The sequence below is a fragment of the Tasmannia lanceolata genome, unplaced genomic scaffold (genome assembly GCF_043159265.1).
Source record: "Tasmannia lanceolata isolate RefF3 unplaced genomic scaffold, GAP_Taslan_0.1 ptg000015l, whole genome shotgun sequence".
Taxonomy (NCBI): domain Eukaryota; kingdom Viridiplantae; phylum Streptophyta; class Magnoliopsida; order Canellales; family Winteraceae; genus Tasmannia; species Tasmannia lanceolata.
Genome location: NW_027518692.1, coordinates 37,422,834 through 37,446,860, shown reverse-complemented (window position 1 = coordinate 37,446,860; position 24,027 = coordinate 37,422,834). Strand labels below are relative to the sequence as shown.

The window sequence follows — 24,027 nt, the reverse complement described above, 5'->3', positions numbered from 1 at the left end:
GCATTTGATCTGCGGCATGGGTGGAGGGTGACTTGTTTCGGAAGCAATCAAAGAGAAGCTTCTACTCAGGCTTGGAGCTTGGAGCCCTCCTGATTCAGGACATGTCAAGCTTAATTTTGACAGATCCAGTATTGGAAACCCAGAGCCATCGGGCATTGAAGGTCTACTAAGAAATGACAAAGGCTCGACAACGTGGGCTTTCTTGGGTCCTATCGGCATGGCAGATTCCAATGAAGTGGAGCTTGTATCAATCCTCCAAGGGTTAAGGATATTGGAGCCTTCTCTTCTTGACCATGTTGTATTGGAAGGCGATTTCCTTAACGTAATCTGGTGGTTGAAGGGTAGTTCATTGCCTCCGTAGTGGTGGGCACATCAGAAGCATACGCGAACTCGTAATATGTTTACTATCCACATTTGCATGAGTGGAAATCTTAATCCTCATAGAGAGTGACAAAGCCAAATCAAATTGTATTTTCAGCCTCAATAGCTAACAACTAACTATACGTCAGAATCATAGTTTTAAATTTCCACCGAAATCGGCACGAAATGTCAAAAAAGTTTGCAATTCCATCCCCACCGAAGCACATGAAATTGAAACGCACAATGAAAACTAAAACCGTGTGTATATTAGGCTTACATTATACCAGTACGCTATGTATCAGTAATATACTATACCGGTATGTGTTACATAATTATATTTATATGAATTGCATGACAAATGTAGATTATGTATTAAGTATAAATATTTATATTTATACTAGCTCAATGGTCAAGGCTTTGTTCTTAAACCTAGAGGAGGTCAGAGGTTCGATCTCAGCGTACCTATGCCAAAAAATATTTAAATGAATTACATGTGCAACGTTGATGTGGGACCTTCCAAGATGACATGAAGAATCAAGATTTAAGAAGACGGGGCCGATCGTTAGTGTTAAAAGAGTTTTATTTAGTTTTAGAGTGTTATTTGATTCTTTTTAAGTCATAGGGAGTATTAGATTAGAGTCAAAATTGCTTAAATTCTTTGAGTTATGGCTATTTTAAATAGGCCCCACACATGTATTACGGGTTTTTAACTGGGAACAAGTCTTTAAGTCCTTAGAAAGGGGTAGTTCATTTGCTATTTGCTATTTGATATTAAGAGCTTCTTGGAGGAAATTACTTCAGCTGGTTCTTCTTTTTGGGTGGGATGCCAAAGAAACTCATGGTGTGAAGTCTTGAGATAAGTAGATTACCACTTATTACTTGTTATTTATTGTTTTTACTGACGTTCTCTCATATGTTTTTTGCTAAACCTCCATTAACCTCACCCAAAGCCTCTTATGCATTATTTTTCACCTATATTCTACCCAAAAATCCTAAAATACCCATTAAAAAAATTTCCAACCTTAGAAACATCATTCAAATCCATCGATGCCTTGTGCCCCTTTTGTTTTGTCCCAAAATTAATTTTACACCCCCTGGGATCCTTCGACAATTTCTGATCATATGTCTGCACCGCTCCAAACCTATCATAATCCCGTGGAAATATTTCCCCAATTTAATAACCTATTTTAGGACTCAAACCCTTAATTTTACCCATCCATTTCACTCATATTTCCTACTACAATAGTCTACACCATCCCGACATAAATCTGTAACTTCCCGGCTTGTGTTTCCTACGTCCCTTCCATAGGTTTATCCTACATCAGTTTGGTATCAGAGTGAAGAATCAGTCCTTCCTTCGATCGTCCAGCATCAACTGTGGTAAGCAAAGTTCTAAAACTCCCCCGCGTCATTGTGAACTCCCCTGAATCGGCTCCCTTTTCCCTTGGCCGCGTTCCTCTCTTTGCCACCATGTTCCACGTTTTGCCCTAAAGTCAATAAAAACTCCTTTGACCATCTCAGTCTATTTTTATTAATAAACTTTTGGCTTCCATTCAAATAAAAGAAAAAAGAAAAAGCGCATATTGAAACCGAAACCTGAAACCCTCAAAATCATTAACCACAAAATAAATAAGAAAAGCTCCAAAAACCTAGTTTACTTGTTTCTACTTGGACCCATCAGAAGCCTATAAGATAAGGCTTGATAGGATTACTCATTGCCCTAATAGTCTTTAGGGCAAAACTAGAAGCTTATCAAGACTCGAACGACGTTAGGGCACAACCTATGAATGTGAAATTCGCGCAACACCATCTCCCCTCTGCCCATCCTGATCAACATACCTCTCACTCACGTCTCCGTAATCTTGGTAGGGATGATGACAGTGAGGGGAAAGGAAAGACAAAACCAAGGGACATTGAAGAAGCTCTGTTCAGGGATAGTTCAGAAGTTACTGGCGACAGTGAGAAAAAAGAAAAAGGACTAGACCACTGAATGTCATCATTGATTGCGAATAGAGAGGAGGGGTTCTATAATTGTCCTGCATGTAGAGGAGAGGGTTTGTGCCATTCTTTTTTGGTAAAAGGTTTGTGCCCTTCATGAACCATTCAAAGGTGAAGAAGGAAACTCCGACCGAGATCGCAAGTTCTCAAGAGTGAGGATATCGTTTGTTGTACTGATGGATCATGATCTGCCATTGCTCGGGAGTCTCTTACTGTTTATTTCTGCATTGAAGGGGAAAATCTGCACTTTGACGGAGGCATTGGCATTCACGCAAAACCGTGGTTCCAATAACTTTGATGGCAGAGTTATTTTAATAGGTTTTCTGGTTTTGAAGCCCAACCAAGCTCATAACTGGTAAAAGCGGGCAGAATAGGGAAATAGAAGTGGCGGATTTATCATCTCCCAAACTTAAAATTATTTAAAAATCAAACCCAAACTCATAAGACTTTTGTTTGACCAAGTGGGCCACCATAACCTTTCTCAAAAAATAAAGGGAAGTCTAAAACCGTACTTGGGGCAGTTTGACTATGGGCAACTGCCCCAAATTACTATTTTTTCCCATATAGGTAATTTTCGAGGAAATGGAATAGGGGTTGATTCTTGGTGGGCCCCACCATCTTCTAATATCTTTGGAAACTTCCGGGGTTATCTTTTTGATTGAAGAGGATCATGGATGGTCCCCATCAAATGCGCTTTTGGAACGGAAACTTGGCCTCATTCTTGAAACCAAACGCCATTCCCATTCTCTGGAGTGACAGAATTCAAAAGTCGTTCCAGAGGATTGTATTTGTATCCATATTGGATCTCCAATTTTGTGTGGATTATTCTCTGTGGCTGATTGTTCTATGTGGCTGGTTCCCCCATTTTGTGATTATAAAGTTTCTGTATTTTCTTTCAGTATGTTCTCAAATTGTAAGAATATAGATGGTCATCTTGGAGTTGCTATGTGCCTGCAGTTGGAATTATTTACTCCATCTGTGTTGTTGTTAGAATTAGCAATTCTCTGTGTTAAGAAATCTTTTTGCAGTGTGCGATTTCTAGCTGGATTTCAAAGCTGTAGTAGTACTTTTATGTTTTACATTGGCATCATCTGTTTTTCCGAGTAGAACTTCTCGCGATACTTACCTGTCGTGCCCTAATCTCAATCATTCTTGTATTTCAATATTAAAATTTTGCAAGCTTTAGAATGGCTTGATATTATTTGCAGGTGGTAGGAGCTTTGGCTGTCCTGAAAATTCTGGTGCCGCAGGGACTTTTTTCGATTCCGTCCCTCGAAATCTTATCGTTAGCAATCACAATATGTCAACACAGACAGACACACTTCTTTTAGAGTTTCCTAATCAGCCGCTTTGGACTAATGTTTATGTCAGAAACCTTGCTAAAGTTGTAGTTCCTTTGCGATGGAGTCGTGTACAGGTCAGTGAAAAGCTAAACCTCGTACACAGAATTACTGAAATTGTCCTAGGGTCTTTTGACCCATTTTGTTTGATTTTTTTAGCATCAGAGTAGCCTTTTTTTATATTTGTTGTTGTTTTTCTCCTCTATGGTTATCTTAGCCCTCCAGTTTCATTTCTTAGCTTCTACTTTCTTTTAATAAATTTGTTATAAAAATCAAAGAAAGAAATGATCATGAAATTTGTCTTTGTTTATTATAGTTCCAAGTCTTTTGAGGTAACCCTGACTTTTATGTTGAGATGTAACTAGTTGGAGCGAGAAGCGAATGACATGCCTAAGCCCTATCAGTCTGGTTGGAAGTATATGGTCCATGATGGGAAACTCTCAACTAAAAATAACTGATGTAGTAAAGATTCAAAGGCAAGGGGAACAGCTACTAGACATGTGAAGGGATGATGCAATCGAAAAGACTTCTGAATGCATATGTATAAGCCTTTTTTTTTTTTTGAGAGAAAACATAATTAGATGCATATTACCCACAAGTTCGTAGCATACATGCCTAGAAACCACTATGCATTTGATATCATTGGTTCTATTTATATTCATGATTTTAAATTCCCACCAAAACCGACACAAAACTATCAAAATGTTTCCCTTTCCATCCCCACCGAAACTAAAATCAAAATGACTGCAATGCATAAACCAAAATCGTAAGCGTAATAGTGGTAAATGTCAATATATATTACATAATTGTATTTATATGAACTGCATGCGAACTGTGGTGCATGTATTACGTATAAATATTTATATGAATTACATGTAAAATTTAGGACGGACTAAATTATCAGACATGGCGACAGTGCTTGTCGCTAGGTGTTTGATGTTTTTAAACGATTATGGATGGTTTTCTTGCTTATGCGATGGTTTCTACTTGTATCTTTGCGCTTATTCTAGCATTTCTTGAAGTTTCATCTTTAAATTCTATCATTTGCATATGTTTCCATGATTTTACTGGATTTCCACCGAAATTTCCAATCGAAACAGAATGTTTCTGTTTCGGTGGCGATCAAAACCGAAATTTAAAACCTTGTTTATACTGTCTATGGCATCTTAGCCGCTTAGGTTGTCCTAATTTTTTCATATCTTAGATTAATATTATTAATGCAAAAATTACCAGATCAGTAAACCCAAGATCTTGTTTTCTGCTGAGGTAATTGACATCTCTTGATGTAACGTATTGTTGTGAAATGTGTAAGTTAATATCCAAAACCTTAATTATCATTCTTGTTTTTGTTTGTACGAAACAGATGAAAAGAAGGAAGAAATGATGTTATAAATTTATAATATGGTTTGATCCCGACAATGGAAGCTTCTGTATATTTTTAGACTATTAGTGTAATCCGAACCATGTATTTGAACTGTTCAAAGTGTCCCCTTCCGGGATTTGGGTTAATTCCCGGGTCTCGGGGCATGGCACAACATGTTTCATACTAGTAGAGAAACCTGTACCAATGGCGGGAACAAAATGTCCTGCTAAAAAATTTGTTCTTGAACGATCTATTTCGTCTGATTTGTCTGTATCACATGAAACAGTATCACATGAAACAGGACGAAATAGGTTATTTCGCCTTGCTTCATCCTAAATTATATATTTTTTTAAAATTTCTTGAAATGCCTTTTAATGGCTCTTTTTTGTGTTTTTTTCCATTTTGGCCTTATTTTTCACCCTTTGCTAGTTTGGTTAATAAATCAATTTCTGGCCAGCTAGAACAATGACATGTGTGGGTGCAAGATATATCCTCAACGTGGAAACATGACTTATTGACACATCTCATGTTTTTTTGTTAAGAGAAATTTACATGGAACTTTCCTTAGTTTGGGAATACAATCTAATTTATGTCATCTTTTCTAAGATGGTTTAACCAATGACCCTTTGCTTTTGTTTTACTAATTTGCTTTATGCAGGTCCGAGGACAACTTAGTCTACTTTATGGTGGAGTTTTAAGCTTCGGCCTATCACATTATCCTCTTTCAGAGTTTGAGCTTATGGCTGAAGAGCTTCTCATGAGCAATTCAATAATCAAGGTAGGTTCCTGTATTGGTTGTTCCTCTGCTATATGTATATGATGACTAGTTGACACGAAGTCATGCAGATCCTATGTTTCCAGTAAAAGCTTTCAATTTCTTATGGGTTTCAGTTTTTCACAAACATGTCCATGGAGTGAAACATAACCTATTTCATTACTCATTGGGTTGCATATCTTTAAAATGGAATTTCCGTCTTCCTTACGGGCTGAGGAGGATTAAATGAATGTGGCTGCATGGGCATCGACATGGGTCGGTTTCGGCCGACATGTGTCGACTTTTGTGGGAACTGAAGTCCGAAATAATTTCGGCCTGAAGTATGAAGTTTGATTTTTAAATTTTTTTTTTTCATGCACCTGCATAACCCAAAAGCCCATTCCATTAATAAGATGAGTAAATTGATAAGTAAAAGAAATGACACTATCATTAGCTTTCAAATCTTGTGAAATATATGTTTAGAATGAATCTTACTACAAACATGCACGACAATGCATGCCACTAGGTTTTTAATCATGTTAAACATAATGGATGGTTGTCTTGATTATGTGATGATTTTAAACTCTTGTATTTGTGCCTTTTAGCATTTTCTGAAGTGCCATATTAAATTTTCATCGTTTCCATGTACTTTCATAAAGTTCCTTGATTTTTACAAGATTTCCATGGATTTACATAAACTTTCATGGCGTACTTCCACTTTCGTGGGGACTGAAGTCCAGACCAAAACAGATGTTTGAATCTTTGAAGCCAAAAGGCATTGATGATGGGGCAGATGCTCTTTCTATGGAAGTGGTCACTTGGCTTGATCTTTGTGTGGGACCAACACTTCCCCTTCTTTACTATCTTGTTCATTTGTTTTTTGTTTGCGTGATCAGTTTGGCCCCTTTTGTTTTTTGTGCCGTATGCTTTGCATTTTTTTATAAAAAATTTCTATCAATATAATTAAAATGATAACAAAAACATGCTTTTTTCGCACAACATTTTTTTATACCACATTTCGCATCATTGATGCTTTAACTATTTGAGGACACATTGGCTCTTTTGAGATGTTTAAGAATGTAGTTGTGGGGGCTGGGTTGTGACTTATTTTCGCATTTGGTGCATCAGTTTGATTCCATGCGTAACCCACTATTGCAGTTTGATGTTTGTGGAAATTCATGAGAAAGGATATATCTAATCTTCTCATTCATCATTTGGTCAATCAAATCTCTCTCTCTCTCTCTACACACACACACACACACACACACACACACACAGAGGGGATGATATTTCCAACCCCCTTTCTTTGTCCTCCTTTTCTTTAAATTGGCTGCATTTCCTCCCCATTTGTTTGACTTTTCCTAAAAATGAAATATCATTTCTCATATATTTGTATGTATATTTCAAAATATGTTTTCTTGCTGTGTCTGCATGCTTATATTGCCTTGTGCTCACTAGTTTGGTCTAGAAAAACACCCCAAAAGTGTCCTCTAATGAAGACTCCAAATTAGGAAGTGGAACTGATGGTTGTTCTATCTACATTCTGAATTTTGGTCTACTTGTTCAGGGAAAGCTTTTTGTATGTTTATGGGCATGAGTTAGAACTTCAAAGCAAAGCTTTTTTGTATGTAATTATGGTTTTTTTAATAAAAGAATTTTAGCCTATGTGGTTTTTTTTGCTCATTTGCATTTAAAAAACTAGAAGCAAATATGAGTCAGAAACTCTTCTAGTGTTATCATTTTCACTTTTGTAGGATTGACAAGTGATCCCATGATATTGAATCTGAAGTAAAAGCAGTTTGGAATGTGGATGAAGTTCTTGAAGGGATCTAGGTCTAATAAAATCTGGATCTAAGTTGGTAATCAGTTGGATGAAGATGGATTCTCGCGCCCCGCCCTTGTGGCGTTTCTCTAAGATCTTTAGAGATGTAAAATTCAATGATGGATTATACATAGTTAAAGTTCTCTCATATTCATAGAGAAGCTGATTTCTTAGTGGATCATGTAGCTAGCTATGACTTGTGTGATGATATAGAGATTTTTTATTTCATGCCTGACATTTAGATGTTTGTTGAGGTGGGATCTTTTGTTTCTTTGATGCCTTTTCCCCCTTTTTCTCTTGATGGCATTGTTATGTACTATTTTTCTTTTAACAAAATTGCCGATGTTCCAAGAAACAACAGCTCGCACAGTTTGATATTGCGTATAATGATCACAGAAAGTTTGTATGTTGCTGAGTATAGAGGTTGCATCGAGTTGATGTCAGGGAAGTCTGTTTCGGTATAAATCCCTAAACAACTTGCCCATAAATGATTGTCCGCGCCTGGCAGGGAGTATTCCAGGTGATGAAATATTGACCTCAATTTCTTAGTTTCCAGTATGAGGATCTTTCGGATATAGAGATAGCCATTCAGAGCTACCTTTGTTAACAGAGGAGATATGTTGTTTATTGCTCGTGGACACATACGACCTATGTAAATAAGTATGGAATCTTTTTTTAACTAAGTTTTCCAGTATTATCCGACTATTTTCTCTTTTTTTTTTGTTTCTTATTAGAAAAAGAAGATCTATTTATAACGAAGTGGAATACCCCATTCCCAGTGCCGTCAACTTCAAGAAGAAATTGCGACATTTCCAGAAATTTTTTTTCAGGATTTGGGTTTGACTAGCTCTGCCACACACATGGTAGGGCCTTGCTTTACTTGTTTATGAAGGTTCACAAGAACAAAGTATAATATTGGCAGATTTGTACACAAAGGGTAGATTCCTTTAGCTGACCCCAACTAGTTTGGGAATATTGGCAGATTTGTACACTAACTCGTCAAACCCATTTATTACAAAATCTCTTGAGGTATTACTTAGTGTTTCAAAACGCAGATGTGGGTCAAAACACGGCCAAAGCAAATCCTAGTTGACTCGGCTCGACGAGGTTGAGTTCAAGTACTTGGCTCGACGAGGTTGAGTTCAAGTTATGACCATGCGGTCATAACTTGGGAGAGTCAAAGGAGTTTTGAATCACACTGTAGGGCAAAATGCGGATTCGAACAAGAATGCGGCCATGGTAAAAAGGAGTCGACTCGGGGGAGTCCACAATGACGCAGGGAGTTTTGAAACTAAGGTATTACTCCTTTTGGGGAATTCAAAAGCATCTAAGCTTTTCACTTCTTATTGCTTACTTGCTTCAATTCATTGTTTTGCTTTGTTATGTGACTATTGAGGCTTGGGTGCCATCTTTTCCAAAAAAAAAGAGAAATCAAAATGTGAAGGGGCCCGCTGCTTCACTCACATTCCCCTTATCACGGAAGCAACCAAACATAACTCACCACGACTAGTGTCATCACTCTTACTGCGAAAGGCTACTCTCCCGTATGACACGAGCTTTCAAGCTAAACAAGCGTTTGGAATGAGGATGAAGTTCTTGAAGGGAATCTAGGTCTAATAAAACCTGATTCTAAGTTGGTAATCGGTTGAGTGAAGGATTCTCACTCCCTTGTGGCATGTCTCTAAGAGCTTTAGAGATCTAAGATTTAATGATGGATTATACATAGTTCAAGTTTTCTCATATCCATAGGGAAGCTGATTCCTTAGTGGATCATGTAGCTAGAGCTATGTCGTTTTGTTTGATGCTGTAGAGATTTTGTATTTCATGCTTGACATTTAGATGCTGGTTGAGTTGTCCCATATGTCTCTTTGATGTCTTTTTTCCTTTTTTCTTGAGGATATTGTTTTGTGGTGTTTTTCTTTTAACAAAATTGACCATGTCCCTAGAAAGGAGAAAAAGAATAGAAAAGAAGAAGAGCCAAGTACTTAGAATAGAATGGCTGTGCTTGTTGGTACATGTAGTAGGGGAAGAGCAAAAGACTGATCACACCTTTTTTATTGTGTGTGTGTGTGTGTGTGTGTGTGTGTGTGTGTGTGAGAGAGAGAGAGAGAGAGAGAGAGAGAGAGAGAGAGAGAGAGAGAGAGAGAGAGAGAGAGAGAGAGAGAGAGAGAGAGAGAGAGAGAGAGAGAGAGAGAGAGAGAGAGAGAGAGAGAGGGAACACGTGCCTTTGGACAACCAAGAATTTGGTCTCTACTTGCTGAGACAACAAAAATTATATTGCATATGTATCTTAGAGAAAAAGGAGTCCAAACTGAATAATTGTGCCAAAAAAAAAGCGATTTCAGTCTGCCAAGGAACTAGGCGTGCATGCATGAGTACGTTGTAGATTTATCGTATTTAATAAGGTGGTTCCATATGTCAGGAATGTATTCAGGATTGTGTGAAATTAACAAATAACCAATAATAAGAAGTGGGTGTATATTTTGTTAAAAAGTAATAAGCGAATGTAAATCGAAATTCATTAAGGCCACGTTTGGATACCTCATGTTTTTGTATTTGGATTTGGATTTGAGTTTAGGATACAAAATACATCAATCATCCTCATGATCATGTTGTATGAGAGAGAGAAAGGGAGAGAGGGAGGGAGGGAGGGAGGGAGGGAGGGAGGGAGGGACGTCTCGCTGCTGCTGCAGCAAGGTAGAGGAGCAGCCAGGGTGAAGGTAATTGCCACAAATATTGATTTCCAAATAACATCTTGCAGAGCAGATTTGAAAATCCGATTTTTTTCACTGTTGTAGCTGATTTGGAAATCTAAGGATATGATCCAGTTCCAAATCGCAACTGCAAATTTGAGAAATCCCAATCTAAATCTTGTGGGTATCCAAATGTGGCCTAAACTATTTTCTAACATTATTCAGTTGATTCCTATTTCTGTGTCTATTGTCCAGGTTGTTTTCTGTCTTGGTGCCATGTAGTTTCTGCTATGATACGTTTCCATTGTTGGTTCATGTAGTTATGATGGATGTGTCTCATTGGTTTTTCTTTTTTTTTTTGAAAATGTAGAGGGCGAACCCTTGGCGCAACGGTAAGGTTGCTCCATTGTGACCTGGTGGTCATGGGTTCGAGTCACGACAACAGCCTCTCTGCAAAGCAGAGGTAAGTCTGCGTACATCTAGCCCTCCTCAGGCCCCGCAATGGCGGGAGCCTCATGCACTAGGCCGCCCTTTTGGTAGCCAATGGAATTAAAACAAAAAGACCGAGGTGGTCAAAGTACATCCGGAGGAAGAGAATACAATGATACTAGCGAAAACAAGGAAAAAAATTATGGCGGAAGAGAGAAACAAGGCTAGGGATTCTTTGGAGACTCCCTCTCTTGTCAAATTATCCGCCAGCAGATCGCCTAACATGGTTGAACACCACCTCCATTGACTTCACCCAAGCAAACATCTCATCAAAAAACTATCAAATCTCTAGGGGGGTTTATTTGCTCCTTTAAGCCAGCCAATAACATTAGATGAATCGCCTTCCACCACTATATAGTCTAGGTTGTTTTTCTTGACCAGCTCTAGACCCTGATGCACTTCGCGCACTTCTGCCTCTGTAGCATCTGTCATACCAACAATGGATGTGTCTCATTGTTGTTTAACCATTTTATTAGGTTAATGCGTTGCTGTTGTCTCACCAATTTTTATTTAAGTTCAGGTATATGGGGCTTTGCGTATGTCTGTAAAAATACTCTTGATGTGGAATTCCAAAATGCTTATAGATGGAGGTGGAGATGCGATGGTTGCGACATCCTTACTTGAGGCTAGCAATTTAGTTGTCCTCAAGGTATTCATACCTGCATGTCACTTTGTCTTTTGTTCTCAATGTTGTTTTATAGTATGAAAGGCTTGTGACACTTTTGCTCTATTCTTTTTTGTCAGGAATCATCTATGATACATTCTAACTCAAATTTGGGAGTCCATGGACAAGGCCTGCTGAATTTGACCGGAACCGGAGATGTGATTGAGGCACAACGTCTGATTCTATCACTATTTTATAGTATCAGTGTAAGCTGGTGGCTCCATTTGTAACTTTCTTTGTTGTAGTATTTGTAGGTTATTTTTTGTTATTTAAGCTTTAAATATATGATTTGTTATTTGAGACGTCCTTAATTTTTATCTCATTCTTGGCAAACCCACTTTGCTAGTTTTATGATATTTTGTACTATTTTATCTGGATGTGATGTATAAATTGTGTTGGATGCTGTTTGATGCATCATTTTGGTGTCCTGTACCCAGGAAATAACTACTTATATCATCGTAGAAATGAATGTTCCATTTTGGAAATGAAATTAGACCTCTTCCGTGACATGATTGATATCTAAGCTATCTATGTTTGTTGGTAACAAATATAATTTTTGTTTCTGCCGAAAATCACCGGCTCCATCCAATCTGTGTATGGCTAATTGAGAACTTACGGTAGGAGAAACCAACTAGATTATGCTGGAAAATGATCTGTTATTAATGTTTGTTTAACTAGATTATTAATGTTTGTTTATCAACTCAACCTTCTGTTAAAAGTTAACACAACCCAACATGTGTTGTGGTTGAACATGTCCATCCTCAATATTTGCAGGACAGAAATTCTAATGGAGAAAAACACTTTAAATGACAATTGGATAGCATGTGGTACACTAAAATATTTATGCGATTATTGTATTTTCTCAGCAAACATTGTTCCGATTTTTTTTTGGGTATGTTTCTCTTTATAAATAGCATGCAGTGGTTCATTATTTCACATGGAGAGAATATTGGAATGCATTGATTATTTGTTCTAATCATGGGAGTGCCAAGTCATACAATTGTATTTCTCATCAGATGCTCTAATTTCAAATTCCATGACTTTCTCATGTTCATTTAACATTACACTTCCAGCGTATTTTATATGCATGCTTATGCAGTGGATCTTGTCTATTTCTAATGTAGGTTGGGCCTGGATCAGTCTTACGAGGTCCCTTAGAAAATTCAACTACTGATGACATGTAAGTTTGGAGTTGGAAAAATCTTTTCAGTCATTGAGTTAACTTCTCCGTTATACGCTTGTGTAATTTGACATCACACTTTTAACAATATGTCTTGTAGGACCCCGAGGCTCTACTGTGAACTCCAAGATTGCCCAATGGAATTACTTCATCCACCTGAAGATTGCAATGTGAACTCTTCGTTGTCTTTCACCCTTCAGGTGTTTATTGTTGATTTAGAAAAGCACTCTTATTGGTTTCTCTTTTAGTCTTTTGCTCATCACTTATTGAAGTCAGTATAGTCTACATGGTCCATTACTTTTCCCTCTATTAAGGTTTTGGTAGTTTGTTTCTGCAGATTTGCAGAGTTGAAGACATCACTGTCTCTGGAGTAATTGAAGGGACTGTTGTTCATTTCCACAGGGCAAGAACTGTACTTGTCCACTCTTCTGGAACAATAAGTGCAACCGGGTTGGGTATAGTTTCTGGCATCTGTAATCTTTTCATACGACGACTACTTATATTTATGTACCCATGACTCACTCATTTTATATTTTCATCACTGCTTGGAGGATAACATGTACCCCTTTTATCATTTTATTATTTCAAAATCATAGAGAATACCCATTCTAGGAGTGGAATTGAAAAGCTTCTGAACTGAGTGGGACATATGCAGGCTGCGTAGGAGGGGTGGGTAGAGGAATGGTGTTAAGCAACGGTCTTAGTAGTGGCGGTGGGCACGGTGGTAAAGGTGGAGATGGATACTATAATGGCAGTGTTATCAAGGGTGGTGTTGAATATGGAAGTGCCGATTTGCCTTGCGAACTTGGTAGTGGCAGTGGAAATGATAGTTTAGCTGGTTCAACCGCTGGTGGTGGCATCATAGGTATGCTCTATGGATTTTGTCTATGTGACTATGCTTTCCTGTCACATTTTGTATGTTTCAATGTAGCAACAGTTATGGAATCACAGTATGTGTTCTATTTCAGCTACAAACCCGCAGTCTGAAACTAATTTTCGTTGCAAACATCATATATTTCTTTGGTGATATCATAACAACCTGTTTATCATTTAAATTGATTCAACAAAAAAAAAAAATCCATTCTTCGTTTTCTAATTGTACAGACGATACTATGAGAATATAATATGAGTATGATATTTTCCCAGGCCCATGATTAACACTTCTGCTATTGCAGCAGTAGGTTAAGAAAACCATCCACCAGTCTTTTTGCTTTCAATAAGTCAATAGGATTCAATTATATCCCTGCATCCTCATACTTCTCAAATATCTATCTGAAGGGAATTTTTTGGATGACGTATTAACAATTATTTAACTGTGATGGACAAGAATCACCAATATAGAGGGTAAAGGTAGAAGGCTTTATGCCTACACACAATGAAGATACTCTTATAGTCTAGAGACTCAACCCTATGGCTTTGGGATAGTCACAAATGACAAAAATTAAGTGTTCTTAAAGAGTGTAAGAGGGTAAATGTAAGATGCTTTCTTCTTAATTAGGAAACATCTTGTCTTTTTGATAGGTGTCTGTAGTTTGATACACTTGACACGTGTACAGAGTGTTGATCTGGTTGGTCCCATTTGATCAATAACTCTTTAGACTCTCATTAGAAGATCGTCGCTAAAATTTATCAATGAGATCATGAAAGGTTCTTAGTGATGTGATTTCACCATTTGAAGGGGCTTTTCTAAAAGGATGACAAGTTTTGGATGAGGTCCTCATTGCAAATTGCAAGTAGTTCCTTGAGTCAAGTAAAAAGGGGAAGAAGGCAGGTCATTATATAAATAAATATGAAAAAGCTAATTATCTCGTGGATTGGAGTTTCGTGGATTATCATATGGGTAGGATGGGCTTCGGTTTCGATGGAAATTTAAAACTATGCTTTCTCTATTCTATTGTGGTTTAATTGAATATTTCTTGAGTTTGAGTGGACTTTAGAGAAGCCAATCCCTATTTCTCTTTATCTAAAAGCTTTTTTGTTGGAGGTCGTCTCATTCGCTCCATCTCCCATATTTAACTCCTAGATGGCATAGTTAGATTCTCTGGGGATTTAAGGTGCAAGTTAGGAATCTAAAAAAAATGTTTTAAAAGTTGGTCTTGGATGATAACTCCGCCAAGGTAAAATTGAGTCAACTCAAATGAGTCAATGATTATCGCAATCAATTTTTCATTAACTCGGGCTAGTAAAAGGAATTTTTGGGTGACTTTGCAGCCCAAGACCCTTGAATGAGAGCTTGACCAAGGTACAACTGAGTTCCAGATTAAGCCATCTCATTGGCTGAGGCATTGGCCGATTTGTGGATTAAAAAAATTCTATGAGCTTTTTCTTTTTAATGTCTCAGACATGATTGATCATGTTTGCAAATCTTCATGGACGCGGTAGCATTACTCAGTCCAAGACATGATATCAAACTTATCTCTTTTAAAATTTTTGGGAGACAGCTAAGAGGATTAAGATACTCTAAAGAGATTCCTTGTGGCAAGCTAAGAAGATTAAGATACTCTAAAGAGATTCCTTGTGGCAAGCTAAGAAGCTGTGATACTCCGATCCTTCAAAAATCTGTGGTGGCAAGAATTATATAAGGACACTTGTATAAGGGTGAGAGATACACCTTGTATACTCCTAACATGGAAGTTTTATATGATATGTAGTAGGAAAAAGTTTGTTCCCCGCAATAGATAGGTCATGCCCCAAAAATCTTATCCGTAGGATGATCCTTCTATTTGTGGAAGTTTCTATACCATCTTTTTTGAACTTTTTGCGTTGTCTCCTGGGTTTTCTTCTTCCAAGTGTGGAAACCCCAGGACGAGAAGTAGTAGAATTGATTCTCGTAATAATAATAAGAATAATAATACCATTCAAAAAAATAAGGGAAATGATATCTGCGCCAAAGTGTTTTGATAAACATGCGCTCCACTTGTCTGTCGTGTAGTATTTAAAGGGATGTCAGAGGATATTACGGTTCTCAAAAAGCTCTTAAAGCCCTTTAAATACTACACGACAAACAAGTGGAGCGCATGTTTATCAAAACACTTTGGCGCAGATATCATTTCCCAAAAATAACAATAACAATAACAATGGCAAACAGTTCTAAATAACGTTGAGGGGGACTCCCTCAATGTGATTAGGTGGCTTTCCGGTTCTAAGGTGTTCTCTTGAAGATTTTCTAACTCCCTCAATGAAACTAAAGACATTGTGGCAACTCCGGTATTACCTTTCGCTATATTTGAAGATCGGCCAATGGTGAGGCGGATAGACTAATAAGCGTGGGGGTAGGCATGGTGGCCTTCGAGTAGTTTGACTTCCTTCCTCCGTGACTGGCCTCTTTCTATGTTGTCTTTGTTATTTGTGTTTGTATAGTTCTGTTTCTTCTTCTTTCTCTTTGTTCTCTTTGTATTTGACCATCTCAGTCTCTTTTTAATGAAATCCTTGATCATTCAAAAAAATAAAATAAAATAACAATAATAATAAGAATAATAATAAGAATAATGAAATATGAGAAAAAACCTCGTGAATTAACTTGGGTTAGGGGGTGTGGTTCTAGCATTGAGTGCATCTTTTTGTGTAACTGTTTATTCTTTACTTCGGGACCAAATTGGTTATTGGGAAGTCAAAATCTCGACAGGACCGGGAGTACCCTCAAAAAGGACCTCTCCATTTTTAAAAAAAGGAACCTTTCCTCTCCTCATCCATATTTCAGCGTAAGATGTGAAAGTGCGTTTCTTTCTATAAGTACAATGCATTCCGAGGTGTGAAGTGGGGAGAAGGGATGTCATAATTGGGATTTTGATCGTCCATTTTACACCAAATATTGGGGGGTTAGTATTGCCCCAAAATCTATTGTATTGGAGGTTTAGGATCATCTTATGGATAAGATTTTGGGGGCATGACCAATCTATTGTGGGGACCAACTTATGGATGCTTTTGATCATCCAAATAGGTGGGTCCCCTTGCAGTTTTTTATGTGTATATTTAATGGAAATAACACCCATGTATCTTATAAAATATTCATAATATGTATCATCTTTAAAAAAAATAAAATCTGGTAAATCTCAAGCATTTTTTTTTACCTAATTATTATGTTCTCACATGTGATGCTGCATGTCTGATCCTTTTTCCTGATGTTTCTATGTATTCCTTTAATAGTATTAAGTAATAGTTTACCATTAAAAAAATTTATTTTAAGTACTATTGTGTTTCTACTTAGACAATTATGTTCCAATTGTACCTCAAACCATTGATTAAATAACCAAGTCAAACCTCACAAAGTGAGGGATACCAGAAGAGAAAGGTTGACAAAGACACCTTCTCGATCAGCCTTTTCCAAATCAATCAGTTTGTTTTGATACCTTGTAGAAATCTAGGATTAAGGTTGATGGAGCAAGAAAGAACGGGGAGTGGGAAAAAAGGTTTTGTATGGGTCTTGTGTAACCCCGCGAAACCCAAGCTCTTATTAACAATCTCCTCATTTTAGTATTTGCAGAGAGGTCCCTGATAAGCGACTAACCATATTTACAGAGAGATCCTTAATAAGTGACCAAACATAAAGAAACAATAAGGAGGACCTACGATGGGGCCGATCACAAATAATACCATAAAGTTTTTCTTTTTTCTTCCGTGGCCATGAATTTTCTTTTTCTCAACATTCCGAACAAATACAGCCATTAACCACATTCATTATGCTTTGTTATTTAATCAGTTTCTCTATGTTTCGGATGCATATCTATCATAGGTAAATAATTGAACATAGATTATGGCTTTTCATATTGTTGATGACAGTAGATAGTTTGACTTGTCTTTTTTCTCAACAGTAATGGGTTCTTTGGAGCATTCATTGTCAAGCTTGTCCGTTTATGGTTCGCTCAGAGCAGATGGGGAAAGTTTTGGACAGAATATTAGAAAGAAATATTATGGCCTTTCTGATATTTCAAATGCAGGCCCTGGCGGTGGATCTGGTGGAACCATTCTATTATTTTTGCGTACATTGGCCCTTGGTGACTCTGCCCTACTTTCAAATGTTGGGGGACATGGTAGTCAAAAGGGTTGTGGTGGTGGAGGCGGCGGAAGGATTCATTTTGATTGGTCTGACATCCCCACTGGGGATGAATATCTTCCCATAGCGAGTGTTGAAGGAAGCATACACATAAGGTTTGTAGCTAATGGAATGTATTATTCATTCTCTTTCTGGCTTTTGTAGTGCTTTCTTATATTCGGTGGCTGAGTCCTTAGTAGTGCCCATGAATTCTACACTAAATATGCATTTTGCTTCCTAGTGATGAATTTACATGGTGCCCCAAAATTTGTACTATTATTCCTGTTTCCAATTCAAGTGATTTTCGAAGTTCTCAATGATTTAGGAATTGTGCGCTGTCATAATATGTTTTTTCTAGAATTTGTAGATCCTTGGATACCATGATGCACATCTAATTCCGATTTTATCATTGTATTGTTACTGATCTCTCTTTTGTCATGCAATTTGTGCTTATATATTCTCTATTCTGTTTTGAATAAGTGCCATCAATGAGAATAGGAGATGATGCACTCATGCACAATGCTGTAATTTGGAATGTTGCCATCGTTGTCATTTTGTCTGTTGAAGAGAGGGAATTTATTTATTACTTAGGTGTTATGATTTCTTTTTATTCCTTATAACTCTTCCAATAGTGTTGTATTTCATTGATTCTCTCGAATGATTTCAACCATGCTGCTCATGACTAATAGAAACTTAGATGAGACCAGGCACTAGAATGTGATGCTAATGCATGTATGCCAGACTAAAAAATAGTGAAATGAAATGGAAAAATAGCGAATACATGAGTTAATGAATCCGGTAATGATGTTACTGAACGTAATATTCAAAATTGGATAATGATATTCCTCTATTCATTAATATTTATTACGCAGTTTTATATGAGATTTTTTGAAAAAGGTCTTAGAGATCAAATATTTGAAGATAAATGAAGTCCAAATGGTCAATTCCTAAGAAAAAACTCAACCACGGTCAATTCTTCTTGCATGACATTTCACTTGCTTCTTCATTGTTATAATTAATGCAGACAGACTTTTTTTTAAGTGTGTTTTAATTCTTGCTACACTGGTCTGTCTCTAGATAACTCATGTATCCGGTAATGATATTACTGAACGTAGGATTCTAAATTGGATAATGATATTCCGCAATTCCTTCATATTTATTCCACAGTTTTATACGAGACTTTTTGAAACAGGTCCTAGAGGTCATATATATTTTTTCTCTCAACAAAAAACTCAACCATGGCCAATTCTTCTTGCATGACGTTTCACTTGCTTATCCGTTGTTATAATTAATGCAGAAAGACTTTTTTTTAAGTGTGTTGTAATTCACTAATTCTTGCTACACTGGTCTATCTCTAGATAGATTATATTCTTTGGTAAATGTCAAATATGCAACATATTGAAAGTTGGTGGTGGAAAAAGATTGCGTGAAAGAAGCTTGGGTGCGCGAAAAACAAAAAATTTCTTTTTCCACCTAAAACCAAGATCCTAGTTCCTAGATTCATAATCGTGATGAATTGAAATACAGAAGTAATGAAAACTTTACCACAAGATAATCCCTGCTTGATCTACTCCCAACTAGGTGCTCAATGTTTCTCAAACCCGAGCTGCTTCGGAAGTCGAACTAGTGGCTCCACTCGTCGCATGGTTGAAGGAGGAAGAAAAGAAGACCTCGGGATCCAATCCCAAACTGAACAAGAGAGAAGGGTGAAACGAATCTGGAGAGGAAAGTGGCTTGGACGGTTTCTACGTTCAAAATAGAATAATAGTACAAAAGGTAAAAATGTCCAACCCTTGAATCCTTTTTTATAGAACACCCATGAGGAATTTGTTTCCTCCTTGGAATCTCATTGTTTTTGGAAACCTTTGATATATAGAATTCCTTTTAATTAAATTGTTTCCAAAAAACACTTAGGCAAAAATATTTTTTCATCTTTAAAGAGTTTCCAAATCCAATAGGATTCCTCCAAATAGGAAACCTTCTCCAATCAAATCTCTCTCTTCCCTTTTTAATTCCAACCAATAAAAATTAAGACAAAATCAGCCAATAGGATCTCACTTAACTCCCACCAATAGGATTTAAGTATTAATTAAGCACATGTTAATTTAAACATGTACACACCATAATATAGTGAATCTCCTCTTCTAATACAACTGTTTGCACCCTATGTATGGTGCGCCTCCCTGTATCACATACAATGGATCCAATCCATGCCAGGTGTCCGATCAAATCCGGAACCCAAATTGTCCAACAATCCACAACGGTCTAGTGAGTTGTGAGTGGGATCGTTGCAGGGATCCAATAGTCGATCCTGCATGACCCAAAATGGGACCCACTGTGATCTCACGCAATGTAGTCAAACTACGATCGCATTAGCCAAGTACCCCCACCAGGACATTACCCTGAAGAAGAAGACCACCATTAGATCAAATTACCCTAATCACATCCAATGTCTACATCCTTCGTCCAGTCCTTCATCTACCAAGTTGAGTCCTACAAGGGGTGGACATCAATTACCCTTTGGACCTACTCAATGGTATACCTTTCAATCTGTCAATTTGAGCCCGCAAATGCACCTGCAAATACCTTTTGAAAACAACCATTGCCTTTTAGAATACCTTTGATGGACAATTTATCTAACCGACTCGCCAGTCATTATTTAAAGGCCTAGTTGATATCGAAACTGTATATGACTTTCCTCAACGAGAGAGGTGGATGATTCCTTGTTGGGCATCACTATTTATCCCATGGGTCTACTCGATGACCCAGCACTACCCGCTTGCAATCTCGAACTGGGGACTATGATTAGATATAGACCAAAGCCATAAGTGCCCACAAACCAAAACGACCCCTCAGGTTTAAGGACATATTCAAGGATCATGTCTGACAGAATAACCTTATCCAAATCCTTGTCCACGGGTTATTATGTAAAGTGATATGTTCAGTATGTGATCCAATCATCACACCCATTCCACCCGCTTAGAGTCAACTACTTCAGTGATTGAGATAGGCCACCCCAATGCGTGTATGGAGGCAGGTTCAATATTGGTTGTGTTTAGGTACGAGATGTCCAACCTCAACCCCAACTAGGAACATTCTAGGTCTACAAAGAACCCGCCACATATTCTCTATGTGCATGGCCTATCCTACGATGCTACCTAAGGACAAACGTGTGTCAAGAAGCACACCACACACTCCAATGAAGTACCCAATAGATGCCATGAAACAATAAATAACATTTTCAACACACCAACTGGCTTTTAGGGCATACACTATAACACATATATCATGTACAAATTTAAAAGTTTTGGTCATTTTTATGTCTTTCACTATTAAAACCTGCTTTCATGAAGTTCGTGTAATTATTTCTCTTTGTAGAGTATTGTTGTGTTGCATTAAACACTCGAAAAATTGTGCCCGTTATCCGCAACATGTTCTGTCACCCCGTAAAGACCAAATGCACCCCTCCGCAACATGTTCTATCACCCCGTAAAGACCAAATGCATCCCTGTTATTCTTAAAAAGATTTTTGCACGTCCATTATGCCTTCATCATTATTTCAAACTTCAAATAATGAGGCCATGAGAAAAAAAAAGAATCAGTGTATGGATTACTTTCGTAGAAGAAAAGTGAATTTTGCTATTATCCTCTGGTCAAACCAACAACATTTTGCTTCCTTTTGGGAGACCTAATTAACCTCATCATTTTTATAGAACACCAGAATATCCTCAAATTTTTATTGTTATTTTTATTTATTTTCCAATTAGAGCTCAGGTTTGTCGGCTAGCATATAGTTTAGTTTCATCTAATTAAAAGTTTTGGAAGTTATTATTACTTCTATCAAGTCTCTCTCTCTCTCTCTCTCTCTCTCTCTCTCTCTCTCTCATTGTTCCTTTCGGACACTGTTCTTGCCTGATAGGGAGGCACATTTCCATTCCCAAAACACTACTATCATGTTGCGATGCACACATGGCTTGGCTCACTTTGCAATTACTTCAGGGCTGCTTGTTTGTATGTTATGGATTAATTTATCATTGTTTGCTATCTTTAATTGGATTTCCCATTTTATTAGAAATTACTTTTCTAATAGTTATAATGATTTTATTTTATTTTATATTGCACAGTGATTGGTGACCGTTGTGTTATTTTTTGAGTTTTGAAGTGTTGGTTATATGACAGAGGAGGAATTGGTAGAGATCAAGGTGGTGACGGGGAGAATGGAACTATTACTGGAAAAGAATGCCCAAAAGGGCTTCATGGAATATTTTGTGAGGTAGCTTTGCATTTCTATCACTTAATTTTTTTTTCTTCTAATGTAGATTGCTATTTTTTTCTCAAATCAATGTGGATATTTTATATCCGAGAAGAAACTAAAATCAATGCAATTTATATTCTTGTAGATTATGTTCCAACTTCACTGAATTAATAGCATCAGGCATTAGCATGTGATTCATGCGCAAGCCATTGCCCAATTTACTCGCCATGGATTGGTATGTGTAGGACCAAGGCCAACCAAAAGGGACCACCTGACCATTAAGCAACCTAAAGGAGACTTTTTTGTTTCAGTTGGTTTCTTCTCTTACTAGAAGGTTATTCTAGTTGGACATAAAGGGCATTGATTTATGTTAAAGTAGGGGGCTTAGAGAGGGGTAATTGCCTTTTCACATAAAACATTACGTAAGTTTTTACTCTGTGTGTGTGTGGGTGGGGGGTGGGGTGGGGGGGGGGGGGGGCATCAAGCCTCTTAGGATTTTTGGATTCTATTTTGTTTATGAAAAAGGTATAAATAGAATCCAATTTGTGGATTGCAGTGGAGCTCAGGACTGGATTTCAAGTATTTCCATTCTAGTCATTTTCCTATTCTTTGTTTCAATCCATGCATCTTTATTCTAGATTTTTTTTTGAATGGATTCTCTCGTTTCTGGATTACAGTCTATTTATTTTTAAAAAACGGTCTATTTATTTCAGTTCATGCAAATTATTTCTTGCTTAATCTTATAGATTTTTCCCTAGATCTATCCTTTGGGTTCTTTTGGGATTGTTTCATGCTTTATTAGTCATTTGATTAGATTTTTAAATTTGTGTCTTTAATTTTTTATTTTTTTTTCAGTCATCCTAGGCTAATTTTCCCTTGTAAAACACATTTAGGGACTGCATCAGTTGGTATTAGAGCCTAGGTTATGCTAAGAGTTTGTTAGAATTAATTTCATATGGATGCAAGATGAGCCTTGGGTAGATGGATTGTTAGAACCCTCTTGTAGAGGTGAAGAATTGCAGGCTCTTAGATGGCAGATTTAGCAACTAGCGCAGCGATTGGACCATTATGAGATCTTAGAATTTAGCCCCTTCATTGACTCTGTTTGACTCATTGATCTGGATGAAAGGAAAACTCTAGATTTTCCCAAGTTTCTGAAAAGGAGCCCTATGGATTTCGATATGAAGGCTGATATCCTTGATTTTGAGGAAGGCACCAATCCGAGGATTTTATTGATTGGTTAAATGGATGGAACAAGTGTTCGACTATAAAGATGTGTCATGGAAAGACGAGAGTTTATAGGGAAGTCGAAGATCACGTCGTGTGAAAAGATTAGGCGGGCAACTCGGGTCGGGTTGAGGCCAACCCGAACCCAACCCGAAGGACTAGTTGCCCAACCCGACCCGAGTTGGGTATAAATATCTCTTCATGGCCCAACCCTAACCCATCAAGCCTCTAAGGATTTTTGGATTCTATTTTGTTTATGAAAAAGGTATAACTATCTCTTCATGGCTACGTCACCTATTTGTGGATTGCAGTGGAGCTCAGGACTGGATTTCAAGTATTACGGCGTTCTAGTCATTTTCCTATTCTTTGTTTCAGTCCATGCATCTTTATTTTAGATTTTTTTTTAATGGATTCTCTCGTTTCTGGATTACAGTCTATTTATTTAAAAAACAGTCTATTTATTTCAGTTCATGCAAATTATTTCTTGCTTAATCTTATAGATTTTTCCCTAGATCTATCCTTTGGGTTATTTTGGGATTGTTTCATGCTTTATTAGTCATTTGATTAGATTTTTAAATTTGTGTCTGTTTAATTTTTTTTTTCTCTTTTTACAGTCACCCTGGACTAATTTTACCTTGTAAAACACTTTTAGGGACTGCATCAGTTGGTATTAGAGCCTAGGTTATGCTGAGAGTTTGTTAGAATTAATTTCATATGGATGCAAGATGAGCCTCGGGTAGATGGATTGTTAGAACCCTCTTGTAGAGGTGAAGAATTGCAGGCTCTTAGATGGCAAATTTAGCAACTAGCACAACGATTGGACTATTATGAGATCCGAACGTGACGATAG

General features: G+C 37.3%; 1 protein-coding gene across 1 annotated transcript in view; it reads left to right on the top strand.

Moving 5' to 3' along the window:
• LOC143847056 (uncharacterized) overlaps positions 1 to 24,027 on the top strand; it is a 40,303-nt gene that overhangs the window by 4,373 nt on the left and 11,903 nt on the right. The window contains exons 3-12 of the mRNA XM_077355723.1: positions 3,567 to 3,775; positions 5,720 to 5,839; positions 11,340 to 11,468; positions 11,564 to 11,689; positions 12,608 to 12,663; positions 12,764 to 12,863; positions 13,001 to 13,118; positions 13,319 to 13,528; positions 17,475 to 17,811; positions 21,875 to 21,968. Coding sequence (XP_077211838.1) covers positions 3,567 to 3,775; positions 5,720 to 5,839; positions 11,340 to 11,468; positions 11,564 to 11,689; positions 12,608 to 12,663; positions 12,764 to 12,863; positions 13,001 to 13,118; positions 13,319 to 13,528; positions 17,475 to 17,811; positions 21,875 to 21,968 — 1,499 coding nt within the window. The remainder of the gene's footprint in view (positions 1 to 3,566; positions 3,776 to 5,719; positions 5,840 to 11,339; positions 11,469 to 11,563; positions 11,690 to 12,607; positions 12,664 to 12,763; positions 12,864 to 13,000; positions 13,119 to 13,318; positions 13,529 to 17,474; positions 17,812 to 21,874; positions 21,969 to 24,027) is intronic.